Source organism: Tursiops truncatus, chromosome 14 (assembly GCF_011762595.2).
Source record: "Tursiops truncatus isolate mTurTru1 chromosome 14, mTurTru1.mat.Y, whole genome shotgun sequence".
In the NCBI taxonomy this organism is placed as follows: domain Eukaryota; kingdom Metazoa; phylum Chordata; class Mammalia; order Artiodactyla; family Delphinidae; genus Tursiops; species Tursiops truncatus.
Window position 1 is genome coordinate 53,453,146 of NC_047047.1, and position 25,226 is coordinate 53,478,371.

At 50.5% G+C, this 25,226-nt stretch overlaps 2 protein-coding genes across 2 annotated transcripts in view; one reads left to right on the forward strand and one right to left on the reverse strand.

The window, feature by feature from the left end:
* Nucleotides 1–6: 6 nt before the first annotated feature.
* Nucleotides 7–17,863, reverse strand: ABCG8 (ATP binding cassette subfamily G member 8). The gene is made up of 13 exons (XM_019942544.3): nt 17,801–17,863; nt 13,134–13,235; nt 11,415–11,565; nt 7,643–7,881; nt 7,046–7,178; nt 6,686–6,955; nt 4,267–4,429; nt 4,095–4,178; nt 3,016–3,215; nt 2,512–2,588; nt 1,576–1,843; nt 474–601; nt 7–387 (listed from the first exon to the last, which is right to left on the reverse strand). The coding sequence occupies exons 1-13, from the start codon at nt 17,861–17,863 to the stop codon at nt 250–252; spliced, it is 2,016 nt and encodes a 671-aa protein (XP_019798103.1). The 3' UTR covers nt 7–249.
* Nucleotides 17,864–18,242: 379 nt separating this feature from the next.
* ABCG5 (ATP binding cassette subfamily G member 5) overlaps nt 18,243–25,226 on the forward strand; it is a 33,506-nt gene continuing 26,522 nt past the window's right edge. Inside the window, exons 1-3 of the mRNA XM_019943345.3 lie at nt 18,243–18,388; nt 19,073–19,194; nt 25,030–25,166. Coding sequence (XP_019798904.2) covers nt 18,243–18,388; nt 19,073–19,194; nt 25,030–25,166 — 405 coding nt within the window. The remainder of the gene's footprint in view (nt 18,389–19,072; nt 19,195–25,029; nt 25,167–25,226) is intronic.

A 25,226-nucleotide genomic window follows, 5' to 3' on the forward strand; every position in this document is an offset into this window, starting at 1 on the left:
CCCCAAGTATGGTTTTCACATTCCCAGTAAATCGCAAGCTCTGGCCGGCGATCAGAAATATCTTTCGACTGTCTTTATTCTACTGCCATCCTGTGGCCAGCCTGTGCCACTGCAGCACTGTGGACAGGATGTAGCTGAGCTTTGTGTTCTCACGGTCCTCTTTGTGCCTGGGAAGGGTCTCCTTGGGAGAAAGTGCAGTGGAAGGGCCTTCTCGAGTCCCCCACCGGCGGGCAGGAGTCTGGGCGTGAATCACCAGTCCTGACTTGACTTCTGTTTGATGAACTTTAAGGACATATAGTACAGGACCATGAAGCCACCACTGATGCCTATGATGAAGAGGTAGATGGCGTAGAGAGGGTATGAGCCCAGGCCCATGGCATTGAGGATCTGGGGACAAGAGACATCAGTGAGCTCATTAAGAACATGCTCAGATGGCTGCCATCTCTTTAGCGTCCAAAGCCTTGGCTCCTTACCATGTCTCCCGGGATAGGGATGGTGATGTTGCCAGCTGCCAGGTGATACGTGTGCCCACCAAACTGGATCTGCATCAGCCCTTCAAAACACCATCGGAGGAAGGACATCTTGGAAATCCACGCGGGCACTGGAGGCGGTGAGAGTCACATTACTCACACAGTCTAATCATCTGCTCCCTGGGAAGTAAGCCTGGAGAGTGGCCATGGTGGCTCTGACCCAAGGACAGCAAGTCCCCTGAGGGAGCAAGGAGGGGTGGGGGTGAGAACAAAAGGGTGAACGGGCAGAGGGGAAGCTCGGGACATGGACTGGGGCAGAGGGACCTAGTGGCTGCAGGATCACCGCACGTTTGACCCATAATAACCCCAGAGAGTGTCAGGTGTCAGGTGTCCAGCATGTGCTCAGCTTCACACAGCTTACGGACTGGGGAGACTCAGCAGCCTCAAGCCAGAGATTACTGAGTCTGCACCCTGACCCTGCGGAGGCATCACGGTTCAGGGAGGAGGAGGAGGAAGGAACCCTGATCGCACAGGACAGGAAAGGCCTGTGGATGGGAGCGGGTGGCATTCCTATAGAGAAGGGATGCACAGGCTCCATCGTGAGAGCATGGAGTGTCCTGGGGGCTTCAGAAGAGCTGGGGGAGGCAGCAGGGAATGAGCAGCCCCAGGAACACTCGGGGAAAGCAGTGGCTGGATCTGCACCTTAGGAAGCTCGCGCTGCATGGATGAGGGTTGAGAGGGGACATGGAGGAACCAGGGTCACAGATACCGGCCTATCACAGTGGCTCACGATGGGCTGATGGGGCCAGGGTTGGGGGGTAAGGCAAGAGGACACTTCAGAAAGACACAGGAGGCAGAACTGACTTGGCTCACTGGTGACGTGGAGGGTGAGGGAGAGTCAAGGGTGGGCCCTGGGTGTCAGCCGGGCTGTATGAGAAGGTGTCATCTGCACCACGCCCCACTCCCCCTGTGTGGAGCCACTCCCTTGGCACCTGCTCCCAGAAGTCGGACCTAAGGGTTGAGCTCTCATCTCCAGGGGAAAGCAGGCCAATCCAGCCACAGAAGGCCTCAAGAAGCTTGACCAGGTGAGGGGAGCAGGCCTCACCTGTCCACAGGTTGTCCAAGCTTATCATGAAGCCCCCAGTGAGGTAGAAGGAGTTGTAGAGAGCGTTGCCGAAGAAGGAGGACATGTGGAAGGTGGGGAACAGGGCGGCGGTGGCCATGGCCATGGTTCTGCAGCAGAAGACCACCAGCCACACCAGCAGGAAGTGCAGCAGGAAGGGCTCGGGGCCCGGGCGCAGGTTGGCCAGCCAGTAGGTAGGCATCCCATAGATGATGATGTAGATACAGTGCTCGGGAAGCTCCCCTAGGATCTGCGAAGGACAGACCTTGCAAGGATGTGGAGCCAATGCCTTCATCTGCTACTGTTCTTTAAATGTTCAAAAGTAGCAGCCCCCAGTGACACCAACCTTCCCTCCTGGTGGTTTGATCGGGGTTGCAGCACGGAGGGCTGGTGGGCGTGGGTGTGTGGGACTCTCAAGCATGAGCTCACTGCTGGCTTCCCCCTGCAGATGTCATGTGCTCCCTCTGGCGCAGTTCAGAGCTCCTAAGACCTGGTTTCAAGTCCCCACCCTGCCTGCCCAGACCTGATAGCTGTGTGGCCTTGAGACAGCCACATAACCTCTCTGAGCCTCTGCTTCCTTGAAATGAGGACAGTCACACCTGCTTGACCCACTTCCCAGGGACATGGTGAGACTGGAGAGGTGAAGTATGCTAGGTGTTTCCCACCTCTTCTTTGTTAGGTTTCTGAGGACCAGAAAAACGTCATTCCTGGTCCATAGTCCTGGCCTTGTAGTAAATGTTTAAACAATATCAAGTCTCTGAAACTCCCCAGAGCAACGTGGCATTTGTAACCACAGATGATGCATGGCCCCACAGTTCAGCAAAACGCTTCCCTGTAACTTCTGTACAACGTGGAGCAGCTTTTTCTGCTCCTCCTCCTACCCAGGGTGGCCACTCACTCTCAGGCCTGACCAGTCACCTTGGCAAAGAAATACGGCTCCGCAGTGTACAGCCCATCTTCTAGTTCATAGTAAAGCAGCGCCCTCTCTGAGTGACCTAGAAAGGGGAGAAAAGGAGAATGAAAAAGTGAAATTAATTTACAGTGTCTCTGTTTCTGAGTCTCTCTTAGTACAATTAAAAATAGTTTTACTGCCTCAATGTCATGTATTTTTTTTAAAAAACAGGCAATTTTAGATCCTAATTTAGATGTTTGTAATTCTGTGAGTTCTGCATTGCTGTCAGTATAACTCCTGCCAGGACAGGAATGCCTCAGACTCCTTGGTAATTTGTTCTCATTTGCATACTAATACTAATGTTCGAACTTGAAAAACAACCATCATCTTTTATTTCACAGTCAGGGTGAAATTATTCAGTAAACCCGTCTTCTCCAGGAGCTCAGAGGCATTCAGGCCGGCCCTGGACCAGCTCATTGCATGGCTGACGCTGCTCCACGTGTGAGTCATGGAGAGCAGGCCACACTCACATTTGGCAATGACATCCAGGATCACGTTGAAAGGGACGAGAGCTCCGATCATGAACAAGACAGCCACCGTGTCCATGAAGGAGAGCTTGACGGCTCCATGGCCATAGTAGAGGAACCCGATGATCAGGGACATCAAGCAGGCCTCTGCCCCGTGGATGAGGAGGGCTGGCAGGTCTCGGAAGTCATTGGAAATCTGACGACTTAAAAAACAGAATAAAGATGTGCCAAGGGACAATAGGCACCAGCACTGTGACCTTGGCAATGTCCTTGAATCTCCGTAAGGCTCATTTTTCTCCTCTGTACAGTGGGGAGGGCAGTGCCCACCTCACAGTTACTGTGAGGGATCAAACGAGAAAATCGATGAACGCATCTGTCTCACAGTAGGTACTCAGTCAATGATTGTGACTTTTATCACCACTGTATCACCTTGCTATTTTATTTAAAGAGTTATCCCGAGGAAATAACCAATCAAGAGCGTAAAGGTGTATGTACAAGGATGTCTGTCATAGAGTTACTTGTAATAGCAAATGACTGAAGGTAATCTGACCATCAATATGGACTTAATGGGTAAATGAATTACGGCTAGATTTGGAAACCCTGAGGAAGACCTAACCAGATGAGAGGCAGAGGCGCTATTCTAAGGCGGGGGGGAAAAAAGGTTACGGAACAACACGTGTGATCCCATTTATGTATTAAAATGGTTATGTGCATGGAAACATCTTAGACTCACACCAAACACTCAGGTCTGGTTTTCTCTGAGGGCCGGTGGATCAAGGAACCTTCCCTTTCTACTTGAGAGTCTCCTGTGTCAACTGAATTTTTCATAGTCATTCTGGGTGATTTCTACGAGCATCTGGCTATCAAGGAAATTTTGATTTTGTTTAAATAATCAAAGTAAGAGGAATGCTCTGTAGCACATGGAGGGCTGGTGCTGGTTTTTTTCAAATGATTCTGCCTCTTCAAATTCAAATTCCTCTTTCAAATTCACTTTAGATCCAAAGGGCTTAATTTGATACAACAAAGACTTTTGGGGAGTGTGTGTGTGTGTGTGTGTGTGTGTGTGATGAAATGGCAATTACCGGATCAGCGTGTCAAACTGCTGTAGGGGGCCAGGCAGCTTAGTGGGAGGCTGTAAGGGGTTGGTGTCCCTCGGGGAAGCTGGGCTGTCAGGAGACAGAGAGTGTCATGGGGGCTTGGGGGCGGCCACCTTTTGCAGGGCGCTCTTCACGCAGGGCCACCTGGCTGCCTTACCTCTGCACGTAAGTGCCCACACCCTGCTCCCTTGACTCCACTGTCCACAGAAAGTCATCGAAGCCACGTATTCTTTCTTGAAACAAGGCTGCAAGGGACTGAGCCTTCTCCCTGGTGGCCACTTCCTGCTCTTGGCTTCGCCTGTCGATGCTGGTCAAGTCCACTGTAAGCAGAGGGCGACCCGGGCCCCGCAGGTGCTCACAGCCCATGACACTGGTCAGCCCCCGGGGCCCCCGGGACATGATCCCCACCTTCTGAGAGTGGACCATGAAGTGACGGTCAGAGCAGAGAGAGGCAGAGAGCTGCCCAGGACTGTCCCCGATGTCTACAGAGAGCCTTCCTCGGGAGAAGGGCCAGTGAACACTGGCACTGGTCCCACCAAGCAGGCTTATTATGGGGACATCCCCAGGACAGAGAAGGAGGCTTTGGGCTTTTGGAGCCCAAGGCCACAGCACAGTTATGCCCTGGCTCTAACTCCAGCCGTCCAAGAAGCTTGTGATGAGGACTCAGCCTCCCGGGCGTGCCCACCATGGGGAGAAGGCGGGCTGGCCACGGGGAGGCTCAGCAGTCTGGCTCCCAGCAGCTCTAGTTCTCAATGCAAATTAGTCATTTTGGCTTCCCAAGCAGCCTGCCCAAAAGGGAAGAATGTTTTGGCTGGAGGGTGCCAGGGTCTGGCCAAATATTAAGTGTAATTCTCAGTGCCCCGGGAGGAGGGAGCCAGCACGACCAGCTGGAGAACAGGCTGGGCCGCACGCACCTCCATGTCACCCCCGCTGGTAGCACCTGGTAGCCCCAGACCACAGCCCTCCTCTCCCGGGGCCCCTGAAATGCCAGAAGGGCACACCCGCCAGTCACAGCCAGGGCCTTCCTAGGCCTCTCCTCCCTCCATCCCTCCCTTGGTCAGGGGATCCCTCTTAACCTCTCTGCCCCTTCCCTCCTCCCATTTTCATGACACATCTCAAGGCGGGATAACGTCTCGGAGAGGCCTTGTAAACCATGAAAGGTCCCTTCAGTGTGTGGGGCCCTAGCTTCAAACGCCAGATTCTCTGCCAGACCGTGGGGCCCGGATCCGTGAGGGCTATCTGCCCCAGGGTTTGTGGGCAAGAGCTCCCCCCGCCACCCAAAAATGATAATAATATAAAATTAAGAAAAAGAAAATTTGTTTTTTCAGATCTGGGCACCTGACTTCTGGTAACTTCTCTCTAGGGCTACAGCATATTGTTCCCAAAGGCCAGGCTGGCAGGTGCCCTCTACCCCCTTATCTGGGGGTGACCGGCCAGAGGATGACACACTGGCAGGAAGCCAAACTGGCACGTGGGCACAGGGAGGGAGGGTGACCTCTAGGTGAGTTCACACAGTGGCAGTGAGTGCAGAGGGCGAGGGCTGGTGGGCCAGAGAGAGTGGCCTGTCCTCCTAGGGGAGAGTTGGAGGGTAGATGCCGGGAGGAAGGTGTGGGCAGCAGGGCCTGGAGTCTGGGAGGGGCTGGGCTGGGAGGTGGGAGGCCCAGTTCTGCCGCCTGATTATAAGGACTCCAGTTTTCTCATCTATAAGGACGAAGATGACCGTGGCCTGGCAGGGCTGTGAGGGTCAAAGGGACACCCTCTGGTGCTTGGCACCTGTGGGCACAGTGTCTGCCCTCAAGGAGCTGGTCCTTGTCATCATGTTTACTGGGGAGGCCCTTGCTACACCAGGCCATCCTGGGAGGAAGGCTGGGCTCCAGGTGACCTATGTTTGGGACAAGCCCCAGCTGCTGCTTCCCCAGCCCTGGTACAACCACGCAGCCTGTCCGGCAGCCACAGCATTCCTCAGCACTCAGGATCCAGGCACCTGCTTTCAGGGTGGGCACCTGGAAAGGCAACTGTCCCCACAAGAATTGAGGGCCATATGCTGAGGCCTCAGGACCCCAAGCAGAAAGGCATCTCTGGTGCTGACCGCAATTTTCATACCTAGAGATTCATTGGCCAAGACCACCAAAAAGCCCTGAGCTGGCCTGGGTCCTGGGTCCCCCTCCACCACCCAGAGCCTCTGGGCTCCCTGCCTTTGTGGGGGAACCAGGGCACGGCTTTAAGATTTCCTGGTGGTTTCCGACCTCTAATATCCTGTTTCCCTACAGAATCTGAATGAAGACCACAGTTCCAGAAATGGATCCAAACTCTCTTGGATTATATCTCCTCCGGTTTGGAGCTCTCCGAAGGTTCTTATCTGTCATGCACACAAGGGTGGCTATGTCAGAAGCTGCTTTCTTCAGGCCCCCATTCCTAGCATTTGATGCTTGGCAAGCTGAAGCCTGTAATACACCCCATCTGCCCCCCATCTCCATGCTCGGTCCTGTTCTCCTGAAGCTTCTGAGAGTTTCTCTCCTGGCAGGGTTCGGGGTGTAGGGGAGCCCTGTTCCTTGCCTCTGGCCTGGCTGGCTCACCATAGTAGTCGGCAGGGTTGCTGTAGCGGGGACAGGGGTGGCCGGCTGCCGTGAAATACTGGACCATGTGCTCGGCTGCCCCCAAGTAGATGGTGGTCCCAGACGTCATCAGGAGGACCAAATCAAACAGCCTGAAGATGTCGGAGCGAGGCTGGTGGATGGAGAGGAGCACCAGCCTGTTGCCTTTGGCCAGCCTGGACAGGGTTTTCACCAGGTTGTGGGCCGTGAAGCTGTCGAGCCCAGAGGTGGGTTCGTCCAGGATGAGGATTCCTTCCCAACAAAGAGAAGCCTGGTTAAGGGGCAGGGCTCCGGCTGGACCGGATTAAGCCAGGCGGGCGGTGCAGGCCCTTCCTGCCTCACCTGGGTTCCACAGCAGCTGCACTGCGATACTGACTCTGCGCCGCTCGCCCCCGGACACGCCCCGCACGTAGGAGTTACCCATGAGCGTGTTGGCGCATTGGCGCAGCCGCAGCTCCGCGATCACGTCATCCACCTGGGAGGCAGGGGCCTGCGGGTTTAGGAGGGCTGCACCGGCCTGCTCGCGGCCTGGCCTGTGGCGACCCACAGTGGAAAGACGCCTGGGTTTACGGCGCCAGCCTTCATTTCCCCGATTCAACGTTTGTTCCCTGATTCTTTCCACACATCCAGAGCAGCTCCCACGTGCCGAGCACAGCACCACTTACTGGGAACGTGGCCATGCCCCGGCTTTCTGCCCGCACGGAGAACCGGAAAACAAGTGAGCAAATATTCATCACACATTTGGGGCTGAGATGGGACTTTCAAGGAAAACGGGGGATGGAGGGGCAGGGCTGAGCGCACGGTGGACGTTTCGGACGGACAGATGGTGAGCTGGGTCGCTCAAACTTGACCTGTGGCCGGACCCTGAGGCAGGAAGTGAGGGACGGGGAGGGGAAGGGTGTTTTGGCTCCTTGGGGGTCACTGGGGTCTGTTAGTTACCCTTTTGTCACGCTGGGCCTGGGAGAAGTCTCTGGGCAGGCGCAGCTGGGCAACAAAAGCCAGGGTCTCGCGGACGGTCAAGTTGGGGAGCAGCTGATCGTGCTGTCGCACGTGGGCCACGCACTTCCTGACCAGCTGGGGCGTGCTGCGCTGCCCGTTGATCCAGATTTGGCCTGACTTAATCTTGCCGCCGTGGCCTCGCCCGGTGATCACATCCAGCAAAGAGGCTCTCCCACAGCCTGAGAAGCCACCAGAAGTATCCCTGAGAGCGGAGCTTCTGTGGGGGCCAGCCTGGAAGCCACTGCCGCCTGTGCGCTCTCCAGACTGCTCTGTCCTTGCAGATGTAACCAGCCCTCAGGGAAGGTGGCACAGCTCTCAGACCTGCCTAGGGCAGCCAACTTGAACATTCTGGGGGGTGCGGGGTGTTCAGGCCACGTCGGCCTGTGGCTGCGTGACAGAAGGCTAGAGTCTTAGTTGCCGCATGACTGCCTATGCCTGGAGCGATGCCCGCCCCCTCCTCCAAGCAAGGCTGGTGTTAATTGCACTGTGAAGCTTAACTATTTTTGCCTGGCAAACATGCCGGCAACATTTCATCATTCAAACATCATTTGGCTCAGAAGCTGGCATTGTGGGAAGAACTAATTTTGGAGAATTAATAGGGTGTCTTTTAAAAATGCAAAATTGGAACGTATTTTCAGAAAGGGAGAAAAACAGAGAAGTAATAAATGTGGAAATGATTTTAAAACGACAGTACAGTGTGCCTATGGGTTCTGAATTTCTCTACACCCTCTGCACTCATTTTTCTCAGTAGTACCTTCCACTCTTAAAAAAAAAGGATCCATGACACGCAAATTAACACCATCCACTTCTGAATGACATAGTGATTGCTATCAATTTGGAGAAGTAAGTGTCAGATTGGATCAGCTTCCATGAGATTCCACGAGACTCTTTCTCTGGCAGCCATTTGAACTGTAAATGCAGATAGGGTTCAGGCTCTGAGAAGGCCTTCTTGCAAAGGTGCTGGGAATAGCGCAGTCCAATTCCCCCAGGTGGGGTTTTGGTTTCCTTATTGCAAACTCCTTTTGGAGGGCGAATTTTTCAAGTAGTTTTAAACAGGGAAAACTCCAATACACAGTGTAACAGCGCTTCCTTACCACAAGTCCAGGCCTTCCGCAGGCAGCCCCCTGCCCCCAGTGCAACAAACAAAGTTCCAGAGGCCTTCCCGGTGATCCGGCTGCTTACCTACTGGAGGTTCTCAGGGTGGAAGGGGACCTGTACGCTGCCTCCTGGGTGTACCTCATTCAAGGTCCCTGAGAACTTAGGTGGCACAAAATAGCCAGGAGAGAAACCAGAGGGGAGGGCTCTGGCCCTGCTCCTGGCTCAGCCTCGGACATCATAGGGTCCAGGCTCTGGGAGCGCAGGGGACTTTGCTAACATTTACAGGGACCTTAGGATTCCCAGTCAGGGAGCAGGGTGACTACATTTCCTAAACAAAACCGTGGGAGGTGTGGGCAGCCTTTCCAGGGGAGGTTGCCAAGTATATTTGGGGAGATCCTCCGTGAACCAGGAGAAAACACCCACAGGCATTCAAGACCCTTATAAAATGGCTGGAATCTCCAAATCAGTAAATTAATTCGCCTTTGGCACTACTGCTGATTCTATAGAAGAAGCTAAAATGCCTGGGGGGCTGTTTTAATTAATTTCACTTTACTGTTATAATTTTGGTGCGCGGAGTATTGATCACAGGTGGTATAATTGGTAAACCTTTCTAAGAAATCATTTAAATAATTTCAGCCAAGTAAACCTGCAGCTAAACCACACTGAGCCTAGAGTCGAAAGTTCTGGAGATGCTCAGTGTGATTCCTGCTTGGCCTCTCCCCACTGCCCTTTTCTTCAGCCGCAAATCAGGGTTGCTAACAGCTGCAGGACTGTGTGTGGCCAGGATTAACAATCATGACTCTCAGCTTTGTGGAAGTGCCTAGTAAGGCCCGTATGCCCCCTCGACTCTCAGTTCATGAGAAAAAGCAGGTATAACCAGAAAAGCCACCAGGTGTTACAGACAAAACCAAAATTGGCCTGTGAAGTTTCCACATTTTTCTCGTTTAGATCCGAATTGCAGGGGCAGGACCAGAAGTTGGCGGGACTTGATCTGTGGGAGTTGTTTCGGTTACAAAGTGCATTTGCACACATCGTCGCATTTGATCTTCGGTTAGACAATAAACAGAACTTTTCCGCATCAGAAGACTAAAGACTAAAATGGTCAAAAAGTTGGGTAATCTCTACTTCTGGAAATGATTAATTGAAAGGTATAAAGTGCTCCCTCTAACACTGTGTAAGGGAGAAATGCCTTGATCTGTGTTTAAAAAGAAAGAAAGAAAGAAACAGCAAACCCCAAATGGAGTCATTTGTCCTAAGCCCCACACCACCGGACTGAGACTTAATACCTAACTTAATTACAGTTTCAATCTCTCCCGGGAGTGGAATCTTAAACCAGCCCATCTGACATTACCTGGTAAGCACTGATGGACCCCTACTGTCCCCCAAAGGAAGGTGACCTTGCCTAAAACAATCAGCCCTTTGCTAGAATAACTTCCTTGTCCTCCCTCCTTCTGCCTATAAAAGTCTTTCATTTTGTACAGCTCTCCAGTGCTACTTTCTGTCTGCTAGTTGGATTGCTGCCCAATTCATGACTCGTTGAATAAAGTCAGTAAGATCTTTAAAATTTAATCAGTTGAATTTGTTTCATCATCTGAGAACCAGGAAACCAGAGTTCTAGTTCTTGCTCTGCATTAAATGTATGTCCTTAGACATCATTCCTCTTTTCTAAACTTTGGTCTTCTCATCTGTCAGATGAAGGGGGAGTGGTATGGGGCAGGAAGATACTCTAGCAATATTGAGAACTAGGTAGTTTGAAAACCCTCCTCTAAAGATGCTTCCAGGCTGGTCAGGAGAAAGAAAGGTAGAATACAGTGCAAGGGAAAGAACTCTGTTCTCCAAGCCCCCTTCCAGTTCTGGCATTCTACACTTTTAAGTTTGGCCTGCAGAAGTGACTTTTTTTTTTTTTTTTTTTTTTGCGGTACGCAGGCCTCTCACTGTTGTGGCCTCTCCCGTTGCGGAGCACAGGCTCCGGATGCGCAGGCTCAGCGGCCATGGCTCATGGGCCTAGCTGCTCCGCGGCATGTGGGATCTTCCCGGACCGGGGCACGAACCCGTGTCCCCTGCATCGGCAGGCAGACTCTCAACCACTGCGCCACCAGGGAAGCCCAGAAGTGACTTTTTGAAGCACTCCAAAAATCTGGATCTTTGCAGATGGTTGAAGGTTGAGCTAAGACTTGGGGTATCTGAGAAGTGAATTGTGGCAGAGGCTGTGCCTACCCACTGTTTGACCAAAACAGGAATCTGATTCAGGGGGAGCAATCAATGAGTGCTTCCTGTGGTGGAGGAGTACCCTGGAAAGAATATTCAGTTCCAAAGCTGCATGATGCTTTTGGAAAGGCCTTACCTTGATATTAATGAAGGACCAAAACTCTGACTGTAGCTGTAAGAGGCCCACTCATGATTCATAAGGGCAGTGACTGCCTGAGAGCAAGTAAATGGAGGAGCTGAGATTTGAACCCAGCTGTCAGACCCAGAACTTGTGCTCTTATCACTCTGCTATATTATTCTACTGGTCAGCAAAGTGTTCTGTAAAGAGCATCTGTTTGTTTGAGGGACCACTCTGCATCCCAGGAGAGAGAGAACCCATTGCCCAGCTATTTGCCCTTATTGGTACCTGAGCTCCCTATGACGGCCAGCATCTGTCCACTCCTCACTTTGAAGCTCAGATTCTGAATGCCTAGCTCACAAGAGTCCTTGTGAGATGTCCAGGGCATCCTGAAGTGAGACAGCTGCTTAAACCAAGGCACCTGGGAGGCTATGTCCACCTGTGGGGAGACATGAAAAGGTTCCTCAGAGAGCTTCACTTCTGTTCAGCTCCCTCCAGGAGACATCCTCCTGCTGATACACAACAGGACTGAGGGGTCCCCCACTCAGGTTCTACCAAACATGGAGGTGGACCCCACCATGCTGAGAACCTGAAGCTGCCATTTCCAAGTCTGAAGAGAAGACTTGGGAAGCATGTGTAATAGCAGAACAGAAATAAATACAAACATGGAGGGACTTCCTTGGTGGCCCAGTGGTTAAGAATCCTCCTGCCAATGCAGGGGACATGGGTTCGATCCCTGGTCTGGGAAGATCCCACATGCCGCCCAGAGCAGCAAAGCCCGTGAGCCACAACTACTGAGCCTGCATTCTAGAGCCCGCAAGCCACAACTACGGAAGCCCGCACACCTAGAGCCCATGCGCTGCAACAAGAAAAGCCACCGCAGTGAGAAGCCCGCGCACCACAACAAAGAGTAGCCCCTGCTCGCCGCAACTAGAGAAAGCCTGCGTGCAGCAACAAAGACCCAATGCAGCCTAAAAAAAAAATACACAACATAAAAAAAAACACAACGTGGAGCAAAACAATGTTTTTATTTAATAGTAATTTACTAATAACTTACCGGGCATTTACTGTGTGCAAGGCATTGTATTCATCTGCTTATTATATCCATTATCATTCAGTCCTCATTGCAAACCTACTATAACGTATGTACTGTTATAATCCCTGTTTACAGATGAGGCTCAGAGCAGTGAAGTAGCTTGCTCAAGTTCACACAGCTAGTAAGTGGCAGAGCAGAGAAAGGTTATGGTGGGGCTTGTCAGCTTGTTCTAACTCACTTCCCCAGGAAGCCAGACTTGGGCCTCTGAGGTTTACCATCCCAGGTCTCAGCATGTTCTGCCTGGGCCACCTCGTATCTGGCCCTGGGGAGGCATGGGAAATAGGGGTCCTAGAATCTGACCAGGAGATTCCTGACAGCCTCTGAAAGGGCAGCAGTCCTTGCACTCTGATATTTTATTAGCTCCAGGGAAGTACATTTTACAAAAAGAAAAAATATATACACACACACACACACATGTGTATATATGTATGTAAAACTGATGAGATCTGAATAAAGTCTGTAGTTTGGTTAATCGTATTATATCATGGTTAATTTCTTAGTTTTGATCACTGTGCTATGGGTAAGCAAGACGTTAAAATTAGGGGAGGGTGGGCAAAGTGTATATGGGAACTCTGCACTGTTTTTGCAACTTTTTCAAAAGTCTAAAATTATTTCAAAATATAAAGTTAAAAATGAGTTTTAGAGATTTTCCCCCACGGGCTCACATGGTTGGCTTTATGTTTTAACAAAGGTCTCATTGTCTTTTTCATGTCTGTCAACCCCCAGCTCCAATATGTGTAGTTGACGGACGTCTCCGTGGTGCTTGCAGCCAAAACGTGAGGTATCACTGTGGCCTGGACTCCGTCCTTAGGGCAGAGGGCCCCCAGCTGGGTTCACCCTTCCCTTCCACTTGGGGAATTGTTTGGCCCTCCCTGCCTGCTCCTCCCACCTGCACTCAGGTGTGCCTCTACCTGGTAGCTGAGATCTCGGACCTCCAAGGTATTGGACTGGCCACTGTAGGTGAAGTACAGGCTGTTGTCACTTTCAGAGGAGAACACGCTGTCCTGGAGGCCCTGCCGGGAGACATGACAGGTGAGGGGCTCCTTCAGAAGGAGGAGGACATAGGAGAAAACAGAGAGAGGAGACCCAGAGAGGTGAGAGCAGGAGCTAGCGTGGGTGAGATCCCGAGTGGACAAGAGATGGATTTGCAGGAGGAACCCAAGGGCTCTGAGAAAACAGGAGCATCCATGAGGGCAGGGCTCCGCTTCCCTGCAGAGAGAGCTTTGGGGCTTCCCTCCAGCACAGCCTCTGGCCCCAGAGAAGCTCAACCGCAGGCTGCTGGAAGCTGAACGCAGATCTCTCTTGGAAGAGACCCAGACCCTGGACTGGAGAGAGCTTCGTGAGCCTCTGTGCTCAGAGAAGACCTGGGCTGGGGGCTGGCCTTTAACTCTCTCTTCCCTGCATCTGGCTTAGTATCTCCTGATGCCAAACAGACTTTCCATACCCAGCATGTGAGAGGAAGACCGCTGTCAACAAGCTAGTGCTCGGTACTTGTGAAGACACTACCATTAGAGGAGTTGCATCTTATCTTGGTAACAATTTTTCACAACAAAGCTCTTCAAAATGCTGTTGGGAGATTTTAGAGGAAGTCCCTGTCATCACCATCGTTGTCATCCTCCTCCTCATCACCATCTTGTTGCTGTTTTTGGAGTGCTGCTTTATTTGAATGTACATCAAACAAATCAATGCTTCATGGTATCAGCTGATAACTTCGAATGATATTAACCATCTGCAGATCTGAGTTCCTTCTGTTTTATCAATTCAATCATTTAAATCACTGAGGCCCAAGCAAGGAAGAACCTGCCTCATAAGATTTCTGTTATTTTTTTTTAACATATTCAATTTTTCTTTCATTGCAGCAGTGCAGGGGAAAGTACACATTCATTAATAAGTTCCTGTTGATAAGTTCCTGTTGATTCCGATCTCCCCTCAGAGCTGCCATTCCCCCACTGATGTGTTCCTTCAATCAATCAATCAAGCATCCAACAAATACTTATGGGGGCCCACATCATGCTTTAGTCTTGAGTTTGGGGTGTGACTGTGAAAAGAACAGTCTTTGAGAAGCTTAGATTTCAGTGGATGAGACAGGTGATGAGGATGAGCAAGACAGGCAGACGTAGAGGCAGGCTGACCTTGAGCACCCAATCAGGCTATATTTTCACTGTCTCCACAGCGTCCGTGTGCCTTATGTGGCAACAACATGGCTTGTGACTTCTGTGAAAATAACATCCAGCAGTCTTTGTCAAAGCATCCCTGCAATGTTGGAGGTAAAAGGTCCTTAAAAAGGACATTGAGACCAATGGAAGTGGAGGGAAGTAAATCCGGGGGACAGTCTGCTGCAGGCTCACTGTGAGGAGCCCCCAGAGTTCTGGGAGAGTGTGGAAACAGCAGACCATAGCTCCTTACTTTGTTTAATGTTTAAACTAGTACAGTAAAGATCCTATATTATATAGAAAAACATAGGAAAGATCAACAGCTAAGTCAGCAGAAGGACTGTCTTTGGGGTATAGGAAGGGTTACAGGAGGGAAGGGTCCACGGTGGGTAGGGGGAGTGGATGGGCTTCAAAGCTATTGGTAATTTGTGATGGGTATGGGAGTTCACCATTCTTGTTTTTGTTTTTGTTTTTTGGCGGTACATGGGCCTCTCACTGTTGTGGCCTCTCCCGTTGCGGAGCACAGGCTCCGGACGCGCAGGCTCAGCGGCCATGGCTCATGGGTCCAGCCGCTCCGCGGCATGGGATCTTCTCAGACCGGGGCACGAGCCCGCGTCCCCTGCATCGGCAGGTGGACTCTCAACCACTGCGCCACCAGGGAAGCCCTAGTTCACCATTCTTTAAACTGCTTTGTCTGAAATATTTCAAAATATGTTGTCAAGTTGAGAGAGTGTGTCCTTGAGGAGAAGTCCAGAGTTCCGCTCTCACCTCGACCCCCAGCTGCAGGAGGCGAGAGGGTCACGCCCTCAGAGATGGAGAATGAAGCTGGTGGGGAGGTCATGGGTAGCTCTGGATTCCGGCGGGTCAGCCCTGCAGCCCTGCCCCTCAGTCACCACCTGCACAACGGGCATTCCCACTGCCTAGTTTTCCTATTGTATTTGGTTAAACCATCAGAAAGTCTGTCCATTGCTGAGAGACTCATTTGGGCTAACATGCATCCTGCTTGTTTGTTCTTAAAAGGTAAATATCTGCAGGAGGAACATTAGTCAATTGTAGAAGGTATGAATTAGCTCAGAATTTGCTTCTGCAACAAACAGCTGGGCCAGAATCTCCCCAGGTTAGATTTGGAGGTAGAGGTGCTGCTGAGAAAGGAGGGCTGGACACTTTGGAGTCTGGAGCAGTGTGTGGTGGTGACCTTAAGCCTAGAGGCTTCTACTCTCCAGGTGGGAGCTTGGAGGAGGTGGAGGATGCTGGGGCCCTGGGGAAAGAGGTGTCAGATGGGAAGACAGATGAAAGAAAGGAGAGAGGTGCATGCTCCCTGCTCCTGGGCTAAGTCGGCAGGCGCAGGCCAGCCAGGGGCCCCGGCCACCAGCAAGGGCCTGTGCTATCCAGAGCTGCGTAGAACGCTCAACTTTCAGAAGAAGAGAATTCGTGGCTAGGCTGGGGACCACCTCTGTTCCATTTTGAAATATTTTCCTTGGCTCCCAGGAAGGATTTGTTAGAGGCTTCCTGAGGTTTTGACAAACTCTCTGTATTTTTCAAATGCTTAAATATCTGTTCAGCTGACATCTTAATCAGTATGACTGTCAGAACATCACTTGAATTTCTGACAGGTGACACCCAAAAAAGCAAAAGCAGGTTTATTTGTAGGTAACCAGCTCGGCTGCTGCTGGGCTACATTGTAATTTCTCCTTGTATTAACTTCTGATCAGATTCCTGAGTCAGGAGCATAGAGAAGGAAACTCGGGGAGCGCAGAACCCAAGTTCCTTGCTCTGAGATGAGGAACCCGTGCCCTGGAAACGTAGTGTCATGCTGAGGACTCCACACACAGGCCTCAGTCCCTCTTGTCCTCTTCTGGCCGGGCTTTTGCCCACAGACTGAAGAGCCTATGGGCCGAGGGCGCCTGCCATTCTACGTACCTGCGACCCCAGAATTCCCTGCGCAGGTGGCCACAAGCCCACTCCCAGGGCTGCATGAACTTCGTCTCAGGCCTATCCTCCTGGGCACCCCAGGCCAGAGGGGCATTTGTTTGTGGAGGGTATGGATGGAATGTGGGTGGGCAGGATGGGGTGACCACGTAGGGGTGTGTGTGTGGTCATGTGTGGCGTTGGGTGTGGGCAGATAAGGGAGACAGGCTGTGGCTTGGGCTGGAAGCCACAAATCCTAGAATTTTTCAATTTACACCTGGCCTTGCACATTGTGAAGAAGGTATGTCAAGCTAAGGGGATAAAAACTATTTTATTTAATAGCTTTTAACTTGACTGGTAACTTTTAAATATCTAGACATAGGGTACATAGCCCTCAGCCTCTTATTCCAGGCTCCATAAATGTTAGGGGCAAACTGTCGCTTGGCACCTTGAATAACGGGAGTGGAGAAAAGGCAGTTGGAAATGGTAGGGCCCGCACACATTCCTGGATGTCAGATTCGGGCAGTTCTTTGCATCCCAAGCGGTGGTGGCTGAATTGTCAGACCTTCTAGAAAGTGTCCCCAAAGCCACGGGGGACTTTGTCTCCTGTTCAGGCTGAGAGCAAGCACTGTAGCCACGGCTCCTAGGAATCCTTTCCCAGCAGGGTCGGCCCCGGGGGGTGTTCCCAGAGCACAGCTGGTCACCTGCTGTGTCTGCAGAGCTGACTGGGAGTGGTGGGTTCCCGAGCCCTGGCTGAAGTCAGGTCCTAGCCACTCAAGGCCAGTCCAGGTGGCCTGTGGCCCTTCATGTCTTTCTGTCCCCACCCCTCAGCCCACCCACAGCCAGAGAAGACAGATGGGACAGTGGCATGAGGTGGGCGTGGAAGGTGGGCATCTGCTTCCTTTCTGTCTTCTGATTTCACTTCTTGCTTCAAACCCCGCCCACATCCTGATTTCAGTCAAAGGCCATTTTTCAGGCAAACATTTCTCATGTAAAATGACGGCGGAGACCCTGTACCTCTTGGCCCCCTCGCGTCGTGTATTCCTTCCAGCTCTCTCCGGGATCTTACGACCGCCTGCTGTATTTGGAGCATAAATTCTGATGTTCCCACAGAGTCCTCTGCCATCCTGTCTCATCAGTTTGCTGCCACTGAGGCTCTGAACTTGACAGCCACACGGACAGAGGAGACACTGCAACATCCCCGCGAGGTGCGAGCACATTTCCGTGATGGAGTCTCATTTGGAAAGAAGCCAGATCGGCTCAGGTCGCAAACAAGAACATCATTTCCCTGTAGGAGCACGTCTTAGGACAGGAAGGGACCTCAGAGGCCCCCCACCAACCCCTGGCCCCTGAGTCCGCTCCCCTCAGCCCTCTGATGCCCAGGAAGTGGAGTCCTGCTGTCACGTCCTCGCTCTGCTTGTGGTCCTGCTGGTGACTTAGGACCAAAAGTTCCTGAGGGAGAGAAAGGTCCAATGTGCCCCCTCCCACCAGGACTGTGGTGACTCCCCATCACTCACCGAGTCATCCTGGGGAGCAGCCCTGTCCCCCAGCCCTGTCTCCTGTGGGGCCTCCTCAGCCATGGGGCCCAGTGGTGTCTGCGCCTGTCTCTGCAGCTTCCTTTGGACTTAACCACTGCCGGCCAGGGCCAATGTTCTCTGTCTCCCAGAGCTAGGCAACCTCTGGTCTGGCTCCCAGCATTCCTCTCTGGCCAGCCCTGCCACAAACACGGGCTGTGTGCTCTGCCCGCTGCCGAGATAACACGCAGACACACTCTGGCTAAAGGTACATCAGATAATGGCATCCACGGCCAAACCCCAGGCCCGCCACGGGGAAGGCCTGAGGAGGGGCTCCAGGGCCAGGTGAGGGGCAGGCGGGACTGTCTGCCTCTGGCTCCTTGGCTGAAGCCGCCCCAGGGAGGGTCAGGCGAGAGAATTCCCCTGTCTCTGCAGCCCGTTAGCCATGAGTGAACTCCACTTTTTGACCCCTGCGGGGTCCTCGGAACTCCAGGTAAACAGAAGCTCTCAGTGCTCCCTAGAGGAGGTTCCTGCAGCTGCTTCTAAGCCTCGACACAGCCTGGGCATTCTCCATGCCTCCTACAGTGTCAGGTAAGGCCAGTGCCTCTTTCATCTGCTGGGAGCTTTGAGCTGTGGTCAGGGACAGGCATGGCCTGAGGTGAGTGGGCCTCCCTGCCCTCTGCTGGCTTTCCTCACTAAGGGGGGGCATGCATGGAGGCTTGGGCTCCTTCTCTAGTGGGTGGAGGTAGAGAGAGGAGAGGGGAAGGGCTGCCAGAGGGAAGTGAGGGGCCATGGTGAACAGCCCCTCTGTCCACAGCAGGACTGGAAGCTATGACAAACGACAGATGCAGCAACTGTGCTCTGCCCCCCTCCCCTGCTTTATGCCCCTTCCCCCCGTGTCTCCCTTGTTGATGGCCTTCCCTACTTGGATGGCGAGCGCTTGGGGAACGGGGGTGCTGGGAGCATGAGGTGTAATGAAACCGGGTGAAGGAACGCAGCGTCAACCGAAGGAATTAACAGTGTCCTGTTTGCCATCTGCCAGCCAGCCAGAGAGAGCTGGTGTTCAGAGCAGCTGCTAGACAGGTGCTTTATAGAGATGATCTTCTGTCACTACCTGCCAGGGTCTACAGAGGAGGACACTGAGGCTAAAACACACTTAGGAGCCTGTCCAGAGACAACCTGGGCTGGGCAGAGCTGGGATCGGTGCTGGGGGACAAGGGGCTGGACCCTTCCAGAACCCCATGCTGCCTTTCCCTCACGGGGTTTCCTTTAAAGCCAGTGCGTGGGGCCCTGGTGGGACATCGCGTCTCGTCGACAGAAGTGGACCAGGCAGATCCTCAAGGATGTCTCCTTGTACGTCGAGAGTGGGCAGATCATGTGCATCTTGGGGAGCTCAGGTAAGCTGGGGGGGTCCCCTAAATCCTCCACGAGGACTCGAAAGAGTCTGTGGCTTGATTTGAACACCACATTGAGGAAACAGGTTCACGTTGTACCAAGGAGGCCACAGGTCTGATATTAGAATGAAATCTGATGGCCTGTGTGACTGTGAATAGAACCTGGTGCTAACGTGTAATCTTTAGGAAGATCCTTGAAAAAAACGAAGTCCTGCCGAACATGTAAGTTAATTCATATTTCAGTTTGGAAAGCACCTAACACAGTGCCTGGCATATAGGGGTGCTCAGTAAACACAATTTTCCTGCCTGGAGATGGGAAAAGGAATTAAATAAGCACAAAGATGCCCATTTATCCCCATATTCATTGGTCTTTTAAAAATTATGATATGTTTCAAACACACAGGCAAGATAGAGAGTAAATAAAGAATGTTCGTGTCTTAACCTCTGCTTTATCAAATCTTAACATTATACCGTATTTACTTAAGATCCTTTTTTGTTTTTTTAAAGGAGTTAAATATCACAGATTCCACTGAGGCTATCTATGTGCCCGTTTCCCACCTCATTCTTCCCCTCCTGTTTCCCTGCATCAGCAAGTCATTGCTGGGGAGGGTGGAGCCTCCGGGGAGGCAGCCCCTTGAGGCTGGGGCAATGCCCTGTGAAGGTCACAGCTGAGGATGCACAGCTATGGGGGGATGGGTGCATTGGCCCTGAAGAGGGAATGAATCTGTGTGGCACATCACAGGGTCCACTACACTAGGCTATCCTGCACGTTTTAAGGTTGAAAGATTCGGACAAATTGGCTTCCCAGGAGCCTCTTGATGGAGTTCTTGCTTGCCAATTGTTGACACTTCCTGCCAGTCTTCACTTGCATTGCTCTCTTTAACAGAGGTGTGCAATATAAGTCTGTGATAGAAGTTCAGCATGGTTAGCCTCTTTCGACCTGGGGAGTTAAATCCACAGCCACTCCCCTGCTGCAGTGGGGGGACAGCTGGATGGTAACAGTAGTGTTGTTAAGATGAAATGAAAAGGAATTCACTGGCGAGAATGGTTACACTTCCCTGAGATTTCCTTTTTTTTTTTTTTTTCCTATTTTGGCTACGCCACGCGGCTTGCGGGATCTTAGTTCCCTGATCAGGGATTGAACCTGGGCCCAGGGAAGTCCCTCCTTTTATTTTCTTTTTACAATTTTTAACCATTTCTAATTGTATGCATGTACTATAACATCCAGGGTCATCCTAATTTTCCTTTTGATAATTATACTTCTTTAAAAAGAAAAGCTGAGTTATTCCTATAATAATGTGTCACTTGTTTCCTTCCTTGTGTAGGATAAAAAAGGGTGGCATGCAGCACAACAAGGAATGAACCCACTTCTCAGAAGTGTGTCCCACAGGCCAATGTACATCTTCATGCACATCTCAGCAGAACAGTGGGTGGAGCCCCCTGTTCTAGGGCCTCATGGGCTGGTGTCTGATGATACCTTATCATGCTTTTATGACTGTCCATCCTTTTATACTGAACATGAATTCAAGGTAGACTGCAAGTTCCCTGAGGGTGGGAGCTTGGTCTTTTTTTTTTTTCCTGCTGTATCCTCAACAGTTAGGAGAGGGCTGGCCACATCGTTGGTGCTTAATAAGTATTTGCTGAATAAATGATTAAGCAAATGAATTAATTCTATGAATTACTCTTAGTTTTTCAGAAAATAACATGATTTCATTGGTGTCTCATCTAAAGCAGTATTGTTTATCAAATCTTTACTAGTGAGGCAAAAGATGACTTAGGTGTTCAAAGTCTCACTAGAGAATGGTCTGCATAATGTAAGCCTGTCTACAGTCAACCAACACTCCAGGGGAAGGTAATTTTATTTGACTCATTATTTTTGATCATTTAGGACCTAGACTCTAGGCTGCATGCTCCCTTGCAGAAGACTGTTTAGTTACAGGTGATTTCTGTCCATTTAGAGAGGATAAACCCAAAGGTCAGTTTTATGGCCCTGTAGGGCGTTAACCCTTTTTTCCTTTTTTTTTAATTGAGGTAAAATATACATAATGTAAAATTTGCCATCTTAACTATTTAATTTATTTTTTATTGAAGTATAGTTTATTTATAACGTGTTTCAAGTGTACAGCAAAGTGATTCAGTTATATATATGTTCTTTTTCAGATTCTTTTTCATTATAGGTTATTATAAGATATTGAATATAGTTCCCTGTGCTATACAGTAGGTCCTTGTTGTTTATTTTATCTACTTTATTATTTTTTTTGGCCACGCCATGAGGCATGCAGAGTCTTAGTTAGCCGATCAGGGTTCGACCCTGTACCCCCTGCAGTGGAAGCGTGGAGTCTTAACCACTGGACTGCCAGGGAAGTCCCCTTGTTTATTTTATATATAGTGGTGTGTATCTGTTAATCCCAAGCTCCTAATTTATCCCTCCCCCTTTCCCCTTTCCCCTTTCCCCTTTCCCCTTTCCCCTTTCCCCTTTCCCCTTTCCAAACCATAAGTTTGTTTCTATGTCTGTGAGTCTGTTTCTGTTTTGTAAATAAGTTCATTTGTGTCATCTTTTAGATTCCACATATGTGATATCATGATTTTTGTCTTTCTCTGTCCTACTTAGTATGATAGTCTCGAGGTCTGTCCATGTTGCTGCAAATGGCATTATTTCACTCTTTTTTATGGCTGAGTAATATTCCATTATGTCATGTGTGTGTGTGTGTGTGTGTGTGTGTGTGTGTGTGTGTGTGTGTGTGTATGTATGAGTATTTTTATATTTATATTTTATATATATATATATCTCACATCTTTATCCATTCATCTGTTGATGGACACTTAGGTTGTCTATTTTTAGTTTTTTAAGGAACCTCCATACTGTTTTCCATAGTGGTTACACCAATTTACATTCCCATCAACAGTGTCGGAGGGTTTCCTTTCTCCACACCCTCTGCAGCATTTGTTATTTGTAGGCTTTTTAATGATGGCCATTCTGACTGGCGTGAGGCGATACCTCATTGTAGTTCTGATTTGCATTTCTCTAAAAATTAGCTGTGTTGAGCATCTTTTCATGTACCTGTTGGCCATCTGTATGTCTTCTTTGGAGAAATATCTGTTTAGGTCTTCTGCCCATTTTTTGATTGTTGTTTGTTTTTTGATATTGAGCTGTATGAGCTGTTTGTATATATTGGAAATTAAGCTCTTGTTGGTTGAATCGTTTGCAAATATTCTCTCCCAGTCTGTAGGTTGTCTTTTTGTTTTGTTGATGGTTTCCTTTGCTGTGCAAAAGCTTATAAGTTTGATTAGGTTCCATTTGTTTACTTTTGCTTTTACTTCTTTTGCCTTGGGAGACTGACCTAAGAAAACATTGCTGCGATTTCTGTCAGAGAACATTTTACCTGTGTTCTCTTCTAGGAGTTTTATGGTGTCTTGTCTTGTATTTAAGGCTTTAAGCTATTTTGAGTATATTTTTGTGTACCTTCTTAACCATTTTAAACTGTACAGTTCAGTGGTATTAAATACAGTCACACAGTTGTGCAACCATCACCACCATCCATCCCCACAACCTTTCATCTTGTAAAACTAAAAGCATTCTTTTTTTTGGCTGCATTGGATATTTGTTGCTGCGTGTGGGCTTTCTCTAGTTGTGGTGAGCGGGGGCTACTCTTTGTTGCGGCACATGGGCTTCTCATTGCAGTGGCTTCTCTTGTTGTGGAGCACGGGCTGTAGGCATGCAGGCTCAGTAGTTGTGGCATGTGGGCCCTAGAGCGTGTGGGCTTCAGTAGTTGCAGTGTGTGGGCTCAGTAGTTGTGGCACACAGGCTTAGTTGCTCTGCGGCATGTGGGATCTTCCTGGATCAGGGATTGAACCCATGTCCCCTGCATTGGCAGGTGGATTCTTAACCACTGCGCCACTAGGGAAGTCCCTTATATCCTTTTTTGAATGAGGATATGAATCCTTTTTGGTCATCCTGCTGGTACCCTCATTAATGAGTTAATAGGTATTTGACACATGTTCAAAAAAGGATAATATTAGTTACCTTTTTCTATGTTTAAAAAAGGATCCCCAAACTAAGTGACTTCATAAAAATCATTAATTATCTCTCAGAGTTTCTACAAGTCAGAAATTTGGAAGTGCCTTGGTTGGATGCTTCTGTGTGGGGTCCCTCATGAGGTGGTAGTCAGATGTCAGCTGGGGCTGCAGTCATCTGAAGGCTTGAATGGGACTGGAGAAGCTACTTCCGAAATGGCTCCCTCACATGCTGTCTAGCAAGTTGGTGCTCACTGTTGCGCAGTGAGGATGTGTGACATGAGAGGAACCCTGAGGGTCACCCACAAGAGGCTGAGAAGGAACAGCCAGACCAGCAGGATTAAACCAAGAGGATGAGGTGGCCTCAAGGCCAAGGGAGAGAGATTGACAGAGAAGGGCAAGCAACAGTATCAGCTGCTGCTGGGAAGTCAGACAACATACAGAGAAGCATCTACTGGATTTGGCAACAAAGAAGGAGGCTAGTTTTGAGATAGTGGTGGAACTGGAATCCAGGTGACAGGCTCTTTGGAAGGTCTGTCAGAGTTGAGATTGGATCCCAGAAATGTAAGGCTAGGGAGGCTACGTTAGAAGTTAGAAGAACCACAGACAAGGCTTAATATCGTGACTGGGACACTGCAGAGCACATTTTGAAAGACAACCCCAGTGAAGTCACATTTTGTTTCTTTACAAAAACTCTGCCCCCTTCCCCACGCTGACCTCTACCTGAACATAGTGGGGCTGACTCTGAGCTGTGTCAGTCGTGGGTTAGATAAGAAAACCACTGCTCCAGGAGCTTGGCTTATACATCTTTGCACCCCTCAGAGCAACCAGCGGTTTCTTTAAAATATTTGAACAAAAGGTCTTTTCTTTGGTTTTGCGCAAGTCATCACATCCTCAGTAGAATTCTATTGCCATCTTCTCAGACAGCCCAGAACCTCCTGCCTGTTTCCTGTTACTCATTCTAACTGCTTAAAAGCCTTGGTCAGGAAAGGCCTGGTGACTCCTCTTCCTGTCTCCATTAACTCTCTGGGCCCATGTAAGCTTGTGTATGGGAAGGGCCAGCTGGTGTCCTACCCTGAAGGATCACTGTAACCCTAGAAAAAGCAAACCAGGAGAAACCTCACCCTCCAGTCACCTCAGCACAGGGTAGTTAGTTCATCCCACCTCCTCTGTGGGCAAGTCCTTAGCGACAGCCAGCTGGGTTATTATGCCCAAGGCTCTCAGTGTAGGCTGAGGCCAACTTGGTTTTAACCAAAGGACTCGCTAAGCTAGTGCTTCTCAAACTCTAACATGCATGAGAACTACCCAGGGATCTTGTAAAAAGCAGAATCCGGGTTAGGAGTTGGGGCCTGAGATTCTGCATTTCTAGCAAAAGCTGTCAGGTGGAGCTGAGGCTGTTCGGCCTCAGACCACACTTGATTAAGTCAGCGAGGCTCTGGGCGGTGTCGCCTACATTCAGGAACCACCAGAGGATCCCAGGGGGTCACAGAAACAAATTCAGATGTCCTAGGATCCAAACGTTTCCAAGAACCCTGGTTTTCCTTTTATTCTGATCCTGTATTTTCTTTTTCAGCCTCAAGCAGCTTTAAAAACAAACAAACAGGAGGACAAAGCTCCTCCAGTCCTGACGTGGAGGAGAGAAACAGCTTGTCCCCTCTCATTGAGGAGACAAGCTGGAAGGACTCATTCCAGCCATGAGCTTGTCCCATGAGGCCAAAGAGAGAACAAGTCAGGGCTGGACCGCGGGTTCACCGAGGGTCTCGGGAAGTTCCCGCGAGGCCTCGTGCAGGGCCTCCTCCAGGACCTTCTCTTGTCTCCTCCCAGGCTCGGGGAAAACCACCCTGCTGGACGCCATGTCCGGGAGGCTGCGGCGCACGGGGACCCTGCTCGGGGACGTGTTCGTGAACGGCCGGGCGCTGCGCAGGGAGCAGTTCCAGGACTGCTTCTCCTACCTCCTGCAGGTGCGCGCGTCCCCGGCGCCTGCCCGGCTGCCCGCTGGCCCCGCAGCCAGCGAGGGGGCT